The sequence below is a fragment of the Castanea sativa genome, chromosome 11 (genome assembly GCF_040712315.1).
Source record: "Castanea sativa cultivar Marrone di Chiusa Pesio chromosome 11, ASM4071231v1".
Lineage (NCBI taxonomy): Eukaryota > Viridiplantae > Streptophyta > Magnoliopsida > Fagales > Fagaceae > Castanea > Castanea sativa.
This window is the reverse complement of record NC_134023.1, coordinates 12,202,997-12,215,584: the sequence shown is the minus strand read 5'-3', so window position 1 is coordinate 12,215,584 and position 12,588 is coordinate 12,202,997. Positions and strand designations below refer to the sequence as shown.

At 35.1% G+C, this 12,588-nt stretch overlaps 1 protein-coding gene across 6 annotated transcripts in view; it reads right to left on the bottom strand.

The window, feature by feature from the left end:
* Window positions 1-12,588, bottom strand: part of LOC142615751 (putative LRR receptor-like serine/threonine-protein kinase At1g56140) — a 62,816-nt gene that overhangs the window by 32,143 nt on the left and 18,085 nt on the right. For 3 of the 6 annotated variants that reach the window (XM_075788569.1, XM_075788570.1, XM_075788574.1), the window contains 10 exons: window positions 9,608-9,679; window positions 9,435-9,506; window positions 9,115-9,186; window positions 8,476-8,547; window positions 7,747-7,818; window positions 7,509-7,580; window positions 7,349-7,420; window positions 7,166-7,237; window positions 6,641-6,712; window positions 6,485-6,550 (listed from right to left, as the gene is read on the bottom strand). In XM_075788569.1, the coding sequence (XP_075644684.1) occupies window positions 6,485-6,550; window positions 6,641-6,712; window positions 7,166-7,237; window positions 7,349-7,420; window positions 7,509-7,580; window positions 7,747-7,818; window positions 8,476-8,547; window positions 9,115-9,186; window positions 9,435-9,506; window positions 9,608-9,679 (714 nt within the window). The remainder of the gene's footprint in view (window positions 1-6,484; window positions 6,551-6,640; window positions 6,713-7,165; window positions 7,238-7,348; window positions 7,421-7,508; window positions 7,581-7,746; window positions 7,819-8,475; window positions 8,548-9,114; window positions 9,187-9,434; window positions 9,507-9,607; window positions 9,680-12,588) is intronic. The other 3 variants (XM_075788573.1, XM_075788572.1, XM_075788571.1) reach the window with 3 other exon arrangements.

The following is a 12,588-nucleotide window of genomic DNA, read 5'->3' as shown; positions in this document are numbered from 1 at the left end:
TTTCCCGTTGGTACCTACAACAAGTTGAAGGACAAGAAATATGGCATTTCCAGATTACAAAGAAGATCAACAACAATACTTATGTGGATGCCCTTCCACCAGACATTCATATCTCTTCCACCTTCAATGTTATCGACTTGTATAAGTACTATCCTCCTGATGAGTTAGATAGTGGGAACTCGGGGTCAAGTTCTTTTCAAGTAGGGGAGACTGATGTAAAACAAACCGCCATAGCCTTTTTGGACTCTCAAGCGCACTTGAAATCGTCGTGCAAGGCAAAAAGGCACTAGTAGAACTCATAGGCCTCGGGGTCGAAGTCACATGAAATTTGGCAGGTTGAAGCGAAACGGCCTTCTGAGCAATAGTTATGGCTATGCTAAAAATTATCCCTTGAAAATGAAGAATTCCTTTATTTAGGCCCCGAAAACTGAATTTTTGCCATTTATAATAATTTTTGTTTCCTTAATAACTTTTTGCTCAAAAGTCAGAATACGGTCCCTCTTATTTTGGGACGACCCTTAAGGTCAGTAGTTTATGATTCTGCATTAAACTTAATTTTGCCATTATTGGTAAATTTTTGTATTTTGTCACATAATCGCGTAACTAATGTGAATTAGGGTTTTAAACGTTTTCCTCAGTATTTATATGTTTTGTAGCCTTTAGAGCCAAAGCAAAAAATTATTAATAAAATTTCAAAGTTTTCTTAAACTTCTCATTGGTGGATTCCAGTTTATTTCCTTGTGGATTCAGGGAATCCATTGTGGACTCAAGGTTTACTACCCAAAAACTAATAATTTAGTTTCTGTCCATCAAAAAAAGTATCGTGTGTGCTTTATTCAAGTTTCTATGACATCATAGATGTTGCAATTTTTCTTTTTTGGGAAACCTTTCACTTATGAAAAACTCGTAACGTTATTAAGAATAAAATAAATTCATTATATCTTAAGTAATAGCTAACTCAATCAGTTAAGGATTTTCCTTTATCCATGTTACATAATTATCACTATTCTCCACTTCTTTGGCATATTTTTCCAAGATATGAGATGATTTATTGCCTTGACACTTCACATGAGACACTTGAACTGATTGAAAATCTTGGAGTTTATTAGCTACCCTGACTAGAATGTTTATGACAAACATAGGTGGATACAAAGACCTAAAAGAGCATTAGCCACTATCTTAGAATCACATTCAAAAACTAAATCTCTTATACCAACATCCTATGCAAAAAATACACCTACCTCCATGGCTTTTGCTTCGGCTTCCAGCGGCCCCAAAGGTTGGTGATATTTTTTGCTTAAAGCTAACTTGACTCTATCCTTATGATCTTGGATTACCATGCCAATCCTCGATTGCCTAGACTGGACAAACATTGTGCCATCCACATTCACCTTGTAGCTTGAAATCGCTAGTAGTGTCCATCTAGTCTCTAGTTCTTCCTTTCGTTGAGTAACCGAATGGTTAGCGGCCTGAAACTCAGCAATCAACATCCAAACTTTTTGTATCACCTGTTGTGCCGATTGGCGTGAACTCCCATGCCTAACAACATTTCTGAGGTACCACATACAACAAGCTATCATGATTACCATATCTAAGACTTCATCCCTGACATATTGAACAAACATTATGTACCAAATCAGGTCCACAAAGTCACAATAAAGAACTCCTTGAGTCTCAAAAGTGATGCTTGATAAATTTCATACCTCCCGAGCATGCTCACATTCCCAGAATGCATGGCCGATGGTCTCTTCCTCTAAACCACATGCTTCACATAGGCTTTCCTTAATCACCTTCCAATGGTACAGATTGCCCTTCGTGGGAATGATGTTGTGACACACCCTCCAGGCAAAGGATTTCATCTTAATTGGCAAATGTAATCTCTAGATTCTTTGTCAAAAAGATTTGTGGCTCTTCCCATTTGAAGTTCCTTCCATATACCCCTTAGCAAAATCATAAACTGCTAATTTGTATGCACTACTAACTGTGAACTTTCCCTTAGGTGTATACGCCCACACTATTTTATCCTCTAGCAAGCAAGTACTTAATGGAATACTGAGAATAGCTTGGGCATCAGTTGCAATAAAACTCTACTTTACTAATTTAGCTTGCCAGTCACAAGATATGGGATCAATGAGAGCACTCACTTTGGCATGTGCTGGTAGTGTATTTGGTTGAGATAGAACTCTAAAGGTAGCCGGTTCATTGAGCCAGATTCCAATTGATGCACCATCTCCAACCTACCATTTACACCCTTTTCTCATAATGTTTTGAGCAACAATTATATTTCTCCATGTGAATGATGGCCAAGAACCCAGTTCAGCCCCCAAAAATCACTATTTAGGAAATACTTGGCCTTTAAGACTCTATAAACGAGAGAAGAGGTATTTGTTTGAAGTTGCCATCTTTGTTTGACTAAAAGTGCAAGATTAAAAGGTTTAAGATAAAAGCCTAAGCCACCTTCCTCCTTTGGGGTACAAACTTTATCACAACTAAGTCATGACATCTTAGTTTTTTCATTTGTTTGTCCTACCAGAATTTGTGAATCATGCTCGTCATCTCATCACATAGAGTGTTTGGGAGCTTGAATACGCTTATAGTATATGTAGGGATTGCTTGAGTCACTTCTTTAATTAGTATTTTGTTTTTCAGATGTAAGATAACATCTTCTCCTTCCACCCTGATAATTTATTATTTGGTCTCTCCTTTAATTGGAAGAAAGTATTGCATTTTGATTTTCCCACCAGGGATGGCAAACCCAAGTAAGTCTCATGTTTTTTAATCACCTCTGCCCCAAAGCAAGATTCAATGTCACCTTGCATGTCTTGTGGGATGTTACTGCTGGTAAACAGAGATGTTTTCTCCCTATTCAATTGTTGACCCGATGCTTGTTCATATTTATCCAAAGTCCTCTCCATATTAGTGCAATCTTCTCTTATGGCTCAATAGAAAATAAGACTGTCCTTAGCCAAAAAAAAAAAAGTGATATCTCTAGATCCCGTGTGGATGCAGCCACACCTTTATTAAGCCGTCCTCCACTAATTTCCTCAAGAGAGAATAGAGGCAATTTGCACAAATCAAGAATAAATAGGGAGAGAGGGGGTCTCCTTGGCGTAGTCTCCTTGATGGCACAATGCGACACGCTGAGGCTCCCCGTTGATTTTGATAGCATAAGATATTGATCTCACGCATCTCATCATAGTATTGACCCAGTCTAGATGAAAATCCATTTTTATCATAATTTTTTCCAAACAACCCCATTCAATCCTATCATAATCTTTACTCATATCTAGCTTCACCACCATTTCTCCCACCTTCCTTGATTTCTTTTGATTAATATGATGCATTGTTTCAAAAGCGACTGGTACATTATTAGTAATAAGGCGTTTAGACATGAAGGCACTTTGATTCTCACTAATGTTGTGAGGGAAAAAACATTTTAAATGGGTTGAAATTGGGTAATCTTTGTTGGGTTCTTGACTTTAGGTGTGTGCACAGCATAGGTTTCATTAAACTTTAGGGGAATAATGCCATGATTAAGAAAATCCAGAACTGTATTACTAACACAATTATCGACTAAGCACCGGTAGTGCTGATAAAATAAAGGAGACATATTTTCAGGTCTTGGGGCTTTTTTAGGATGCATTTACTTCAAGGCTCTAGCCACCTTAGCTGCATGGAACTTTTGAATTAAGCTCAAATTCATAGCATCAGTTACCATAGGTTGGATAGCTTCCACCACCTTTGAAGCATTAGTTGGGCCATTAGATTTAAAGATATCTGCAAAGTAGTCCACATCAATACTCTCAATCCTTCGCCCATCCTCCTGCCAAATCCTATTGGCATCACATAGGCCATGAATTAAGTTTATTTGGTGATGGTTTGAAGCTTTAGTGTGGAAATATTTGTGTTTCGGTCCCTGTAAAGTTGTGATTTACAACTATGTTTTATGTTGGCTTTATTCCATAAAAAAAATGTTATATTTGCTTTAATTTATTCATTGTATTTTGTGGGATTTTATTGTATTGAGTTTAGTATTAAGTTGGTGAAGAATCAAGTTTGAAATGAAGAATCAGTGCATTTTCACGATTGGCTCGCGAGAAGAGTATCCTGCGAAAAGAGCATGTGAGAAGCACATGCTAGAAGCTGAAGAGTCATGCTGGCCTGGAGGATTTCGCGAGTGTCTTGCAGGTAAGGCCTTCCCGCGAGATACCCGCGAAACTCTCTGCTTGGAGGATTTTTATGTGTGACTTTCTTACCCTTCATCCATACTATATATACCCCCATCACCCATAGAAATTGTAAGGAGGTCATTCAGAGAAAAAAACCCTAGATAGGTTTTCTACAACATATACACACCCATCTTTTAGAGAGAGAGCTATTAATCCTTAGTGAAAAATCTTCCTAGCCTCTTCTCATTCCCTCTCCCATTGATGAACCTTGAGAGGAGATTTTTACCCAAATACAAACCACACATTTTCAGAGTATGGATAGTGTTTTGGATCTTGGGAAGTTTTGGGGATTTGCCAAAAGAAGCCGGTGAGGCTTGGCAGAAGGAATCGGGCGTATTACGGGATCTAGAAAACTAGAGAAGACATGACTTTGAGAAGTCCGTTGGTAGCAGGAGCTTGGAGGGCTCAAGTACATTGGGTAGACTAGGCTTGGAGGGTCTTTTGTTATTCATGTACTCCAACTTTATTCTTTAGTAGATCAATTACCGCTTGGAGGGCGGCGGAGAGATTTTTTGCCGAGTTCTTCGGTTTCCTTTTCGATAACTCATCGGCGTGTTATCTTGTGTTTGCATCATTCTTCCCTTGCTCTTGTGCTTTACTTTTATTGTTTGTTATTCGTATTTATGCACTAGAGTAGTATCGGTTGTTTGCGCTTCATTTACTCTTGTTTCCGCATTTAGATAAGTTAGAGTAAAAGCAATTGAGCTGTAATTTTTTAATTTGGGGTCTAAACAGCTCTTGTGTTTTTAATTCAAATCCGAGCTTTCAGTCCCCTCCTACCAACCACATATTTCTAGACCTTTGCCTCCACATTACTGATTTAGCATCCAACCAACTGTTTAGTCATCAACGGACTACCTCAATTGCCCTGCTAGCCATGTCACTGTTAACCAATTTCAAGCTCTGTAATCTTTTTTGTAGCTCATAAATTTTTCTCATAACATAGCCAAATTCTAATTTGTTACAAGATACAAGCCTAGCTTGGCAGCTCTCCATGCAGTTCCCAAACTAAACTCCACCCTATTTATACAAGTCCTCCTTCCAAGCTTTTTGGACAACCTCATTACATCTAGGAACTTGGAGCCATATCTCCTTAAACATAAATAATTTGACATTACTTTGAGATCAGCTCTTGACATTTGGAAAAGTAAAACCAATAGGTGGTGGTCAGATGTAGACATGGCAATATGCCGAAGTTTTGTTCCTGGAAAATTTTGTTAGCCATTTATTATTAGCGAGAGCATGATCCAACCTCACCTGTCTTTTGCCTTCTACTCCATTATTCTTTGAGCACGTGAATGGTGATCCTACAAAGCCCAAATAGCGGAATGCGAAAAGATTAATCACCCTCCTAAACTAGTCCATTTGTCTAGCCGGTATGGGTTCTCTCCCATCTTCTCTAACCCACTGGTAATCTCATTGAAGTCCCTAGTGCATAGCCATGGAAGCTAATTATTCTGGCCAAAAGATGCAAGTATCAACCACGTCTCTTCTCTTTTACTTGTGTCCCTCCATTTCTCTTCTGCCTTATCATAGTCTATGTATGCATCAATGTACCACATCGAAAAGGCCCTCGACCTCCACTTTTGACTCGGGCTTCCAAAGCAAAGCCAAACCTCCATTCTTTCCATCACTTGACACTGCCAAACCTTGTGTATATCCTAAATCATGCTTTAAATAATTTATACAATCCTGATGTAACTTCGTCTCCATGAGAAAGATGACTTGGGAGCTTCATCATGTAGTGCCCTCTAAAGGGCTTAAATTGTCTAGTTGTTCCCGAGCCCCTGACTGTACTAACTTAGGATATTCATTGGACCTGGTAGTGCTGCGTAGTAGCCACCGCGGATCCCAAGTGTTGAGCCATAAGCTTGCTCAGAACTTTTGTTTCATTTTCGAACTTCTCCCTTAATAATAATAAGTAATATGACATTTATTATTACATATTAGTGGTAAATCGGTAACTCCTGAAATTGTATACTAAAATAGGTTGGCACAGAAATATTTTGTTCTAATGGACAAACTGAAATAGACATTGAAACAGTATTTAAAACATTGCTATTTTATAAAGAAAGTCAAATAAATACATGACAAGTTGTGGTTAGTGGAACAGAAAGTAGGACATAACAAGTGGTATAGAAGATTTGTATGAGTATATCTTGAGTTAGAAAACTAATTATTTGACTAAATGCAGACAATTTCTTCAGTAACTTTTTATTTATTTATTCTAATAAAACAATGTCTCTAGTACTTACATGTAGATAAGAGACGGACTTTTTTGAGTAGGTAGAGTGCCATTTAACTTATTGTTTCCAAGAGATCTGACAATGTAGGCAATAGTACATTCATCAATACAAAGAGAAATATGTTGAGATGTAAACATGCCCAGTGAAGAAAATAAGGAATATTACAAGTGAGTGAGAGAACTCATTTGGAAAAGAGAGTCTGGAATTTTCCCTCTTATATTGTTGAAGCTCAAATCCCTAAAAAAAAAAAAAGTAATATTATCACCAAATAGTTCCAAGATATATAAGACTAGTAGTCTACGAGAAGTGGAATGAGAGAGATGGGAGAATATTAAATAAATAAAGAAACATTGGTCCCCCATTCGAATCATTTTTTTTTTTTTGTTGAGAAATCATTCAAATCATTTTTTAAGGGTATTACTTTTACTAGTTGTCAAATTTTAATATTGACATCCTCATAAATTATATGACATTTTTAATATTTAAGAAAAAAAGAATTTATTTAATTATTAGTTGTTAAATTTGTTTCTTCAAAAAAATATTTCAATCATCACGTGTTTCCCAATAGACACCCACCAATGGGAAAAAATTCCCCCTTCCATGTTTCTTGTGGGGTCCACCCCCTTGTGAGGGAGAAGAAACATGGAGCGGTAACACACAATACCTTCTCCACCAATGGGTATTACTTACAACAGTGTCAAATTTTGGTACTCTCCAATATTCAATGGAATTGAATCAGAAATGTTGTTATTCCTCAAATATCTGCAACACATGTAATTAAATTGTTATACCATATTCTGGAAGGGAAACTAAAAAGGAAAGAAAACATATTTATGAAATTCTAAATCATAGCCCGCTTTCCTGTTAACTTACAAAATACTTAGAGACTTCATATTTTTTATAAATGCCAATGAAGAACCCCCATTAGACACATCGCTTAACATCCTACAAAATCACACATGATATTGTTACTATCACGCATTTGCCAAAAAAAAATAAAATACTAAACTTTTTTAGAGATGTAGACACTCACAAGTGTCTCATAGAGGTCAAATTGGAAAATGTTGACGGTATTGGACCTTCAAAAGAGTTTCCTTCAAGCTTCCTATGTATGAATTTCGGTGTCATAAATTATAAAATTGTGCACAAATTTTCCTTTTTAAGTACAACAACAGTTTTTGACATTGACTTTGTACTGTAACAAAAACTTGAGCCTGATTAATCATGATTTTAAAGTAACAGAATGGATTAGGTTAGCAATATTGACTTACAAAAACGTAAGCAATGTCCAATTCCCTATGAAGTCCGGTATCCTGCCTGTGAGTTCATTGTCTGATGCCCACCTGATACCAAAAGAAGTATTTACTCAAAAGATTCCCAACCATATGAAAATTTTTCATTAGGGTTTACATTGAACTAGTAACATAAATTTTACATTATAGATTAGACAAGTATGTATAGTGTAAGATTTATATTGCTAATACAATATAAACTAAAAATTTTCCTTTTGTTAACATCTAAGATACACCTTTTAAGTTTAAGTAAATTCTCACTTGACGAGTTGATTGTTGTAACATAATCCCCCTTCTTCCTTTCTCAGCCAATATAATCATAGTTGTCATTATCATATTGTGTCTTGTACAATAATGACAACTAAGATTGCAATAGTGTTTGAATTGCATTTATTATTTTTTAATTAAATGAATTTTAGTAATTTTTTAATATATATTTTCAACAGTTTTGACTAAAATTTAGTGTTTAAATATTGTTTATATTATAATATTCAGTGGTAGGTTTCTAATGACAATGGAAAAAAGAACTTACTTGATAACTAAAACAAACTTCAAGGATGAATTTTTTTAAAAAAAATAGAGACTAAAATGAGAATTTTCCAAACTTAAAAGGTATAATTAGATTTTACAATTTCTTTTTAATTATATTTACCATTATCTAGATTTTAGAAAGTTTTCAATGGAGAAAAGTTGTGAGCTAGTTCTTACACAAACTGAAGGTTGTTTAAATTGGCAAATGTTGAAGGAATCTCACCGCTAAATCCAGAACTAGGAATGTATCTGTCAACGTAAACAATGTACAGGGAAATTTACTGACAATAATTAAATAATTCAACAACTGAAAGACAAGTCGCAACTCTCTTGCCATTATTCATCTCTCATTTAATTTGCTAACTATTCAAGAGAAAAATGTTAAAAAATTCTCATGGTATGTATGCTTGAACTAAATATCTAAACAATGTGATTGTTTGGCATCAATTCTTTGCAATAGCTGTATAATTTCCACAAATCACTCTTGTGGTTACTAATTTACTATACCATATGGCTAAGAAACTGATGTAAGGAACATAATAACTTTTTACAATATATTACTGACATAATTTGTAGTGGTTTGAGTAATATATATCATTTTCACTCGGGTTTATCATTGACATCGTTTTTATCATACACTAATCACAACAAACCATGTTAGTAATAGTAAAATACAATTGAATAGATTTGCAACACTAACAGTACTGAAAATGAAAGTTTAGCATTATAATGAAATGAGGTTGGTTCAAAATCCATTTATTCGTCTGTAACTCATCAATTTAAATAAAAAATAAGGGACGATGGCAGAGATCTTACATTAAGTCTAATTTCATTAAATTCCCAAGTTCAGATGGTAGAGAACCAGTGAAGTTGTTTGGCCCCAAAAACCTAGAAAATTAATAAGTAAAAAAATAAGTACATTATAAACCTAGAAGTTGTCTGATAAAAATAAATAAACCAAGAAATTGATTCTCATTCAGATCATCAAGGGTCGTATGAAATGTGGAAAGAAACAGAATTGATATTCACTTGCATCAGGGTCAGTACTATTAGATTACAATATTCGTGGGGCTTCTTCGAAACTATTACGACTATGTATCTGTTAAACTGGAAAATATATATATGTATAAACTTACAGTCGAACTAAATCAGTAAGATTTCCAAGTTCCTTCGGAAGCTCTCCTGATAATGCATTAGACCCAAGGACCCTAATTTATTAAGCATCCATGGTAAGAAAGAAGAAAGTTAGTTGAGAAATATTATATGTACTATGTCCTATGAGTTTCAAATAAAATCCAGATGGACTTACAGGACTTGTATTCGCTTTAGTTTGCCAATGGATGACGACAGTTTACCTCTCATGTAAGTTTTTTCTAGATTTCTGTGAGAAATGGAGGAAACCTAATTAGCACGTTAAAATAGTCAAAAGAGAAGTGCTGGGTCATGTAATGCAAATTTCAAGGTCTAATCTCAATATATCCTAGTTTACCAAAAAAAATTCTCAATATATCCTGGTTTACATGAGGAGAGAAATTATTTCATGTATTGGAAGGAGGATGTCAGCAATGTCTAATGGTCCTCATATATTGCCAATGAGTTTAATTAATTGATTAATCATCCATCTCACAATCTTTAATCATCATCTAAATAAAACATAAGATAAAAAGTTTTATCATCACTACCATTTTCCCATCTCTAGCATAGTCAACCACCGCTCACCGTCTCCATCTCTAGCACCTAATGGATGACAAGATCTGGCCATATTTTCGACACCATACGATCTCCAACAAAGTAATGAAATCAAAATAAAGATGCCAATGTCACAATTGTCGGAAAAACAACCTTATAATCGTTGAAGCTCCAAAGATTAGCCACTGACTGTAGGTGTACCATAGGTTATTGTTTTCTTTTTGATGACTCTCTCATCTCTTGGCAAAGCAAGAAATAGATTATTTTTGCTTGATCTACTACTGAAACAAAATATTGCGCTCTTGCAGACACAATATTGACCAAGCTTTTGTGGCTACATTAGCTACTACAGGATCTTGGAATTAACTACTCCACTGCAACTCTAATCCACTATGGCAATTTGAAGTGCTATTCAAATTGCTCACAATAACGACTTTCATAAACGTACCAAAATATTAAGATAAATTGCCACTTTGTATCAGCATCTGCTTCAGGGAGCACTTAAGCACAAATAATGTCTTTGCTAAGCCTAGCCTCCTCCACCAAGACGCATTCATGCATTGGCTTCCAAACTAAAGTTGGACTCCATTTATCCAACAAGCTTTTGAGAGGGACTGTTAGAATATAAACCCAACGGGTTTAATCCCATTGTGCTAGGTTTTCTTGTACTACACACATATTGCTTGTAGAACACACATATCTTGTCTATATAAATCAAGTCAAGTTCAAACCATACCAGCCGATATGACTTACTGTATTAGTACCAAAGCCAGTACAAGAACACTGATATTTCTTACTAGTTTAAATACAAGTCATAAGGAATCCGTTTCGGCTATATTGGGGTAAATACCTGATTCCAGCCAGTTAATGGATAATGAACAGGTACAAAACTTACAAAAACATCTTTTCATATCTCTTCTCGGGCAAGATTGGACTTCTATTTGTCTCTACCTCTTTTTCCTCCTTACACCGGCGATGAGGAAATGCGACGGGTGGTAAACAAAGCAGTTAATGAATCATAATGGTTAGAGTTTTAGATGTTGAAAACCGATGCTAAAGTTGAGAGAGAGAGAGAGAGAGAGATATGTGAGGATGGAGTTAGAGGTGGCAAATGTGTGGGTTTGGTAGATTTTTGGGTCGGATACATTATTAATTATTTATCCATTAATAACCCATTTAATTATATATTAAATACCCATTATATATATTTATTCAGGCAATCTTTCTTTGCTGGGACATGTGTATGAGGACATAAAATGCAGCATTCATGGTTTGCAATTTGTTGATATAAGTTGTATTAGAAGAGGGGGAAATCAGGTTGCCTATACTGCTAGAAATGTTAATAATGAATTGTATTGGATGGAGGATTCTCCTCCCCCCCGGTTATAGAAGCCTTGTATCAAGATTGTTTAAACATGAATGAATGAATCTTTGATTTGCTTTCCAAAAAAGAAAAAAACCCATTATCCACCCAACCCATTTAATACTCAAGCCATCCATTTAAACCATTGAAATCAAAGGCTTGTTTTTATTTAAATCAAAATCAAACACCTGTTTTATATATATATATATATAATACTTGAAATTTCCTGTCATCTATCTAGTTTCTCTTCATCCAAGTAGAAATGGTTAAAGAAAATAAATGACTTGGAAATTTATCATTCTCATGCTAAAAAAAAAAAATCAAAGTCTAACAAAAATATATATCAGATAGTGAGTTTGAGATAAAAAATCACTATAATCATTATTGTTAAAAAAACCAAAATTAACCCAAATTACCTAAATTAGGTGGGTCAAGGATGGATGGATGTGTTAATTGGTTTCAGTAAAAATTTCCACCCCTAAAGATAGTGGAAGGGAACCTATAGGAAAAAGAAATTTGAAAGTGGAAGAGATAACTTGTGGTGTAAAAAGATAAAGTGGGTAAAGCAATATGACTTGAAAATTGGATTCAGGATGGTAGAGGCGCGCAGTAGAAAAAAGAAAAGAGCAAAAAGAAATAAATGTGGGATAGAGGTTTCAAGCATGTGGTGTGATTAGAAAAGAAAAGAAAAGAAATAATAAATTCAGGTAAAAGTAAAACTAAGGGGGAAAAACGTTAGGAACAGAAGAATAGAATAGGAAAAGTGTTAGTTTTTTTAATTTTTTTTAATATATATATAAGGACTCGGGCCAATATTACGCATGTGATGTATAAAAATAAATACAAATTTATATTAATGGTCCAATTATTATTACAAAATATTAGACTTGTAAAAGTTTATTTTGTAAAGATGTGTAGTATATATTATTAAAACCATATTATTAGATATCAGCAAGGCGTATGATCGGGTTGAATGGTTATTCTTGCAAAAAATTATGGAAAAGATGGGTTTCCCTACAAGGTGGATCGAAAGAGTGATGAGCTGTATCACTTCTCCATCTTTTTCTATTCTGGTAAATGGAATACCATATGGTATGATACATCCATCCAGAGGAATATGTTAAGGAGATCCATTGTCACCGTACCTGTTTCTTTTATGTGCTGAAGGATTCACTGCTTTGCTGGCTAAATCTAAACTGGAAGGGAGGATTCGAGGTGTGTCAATCTGCAGAGGAGCT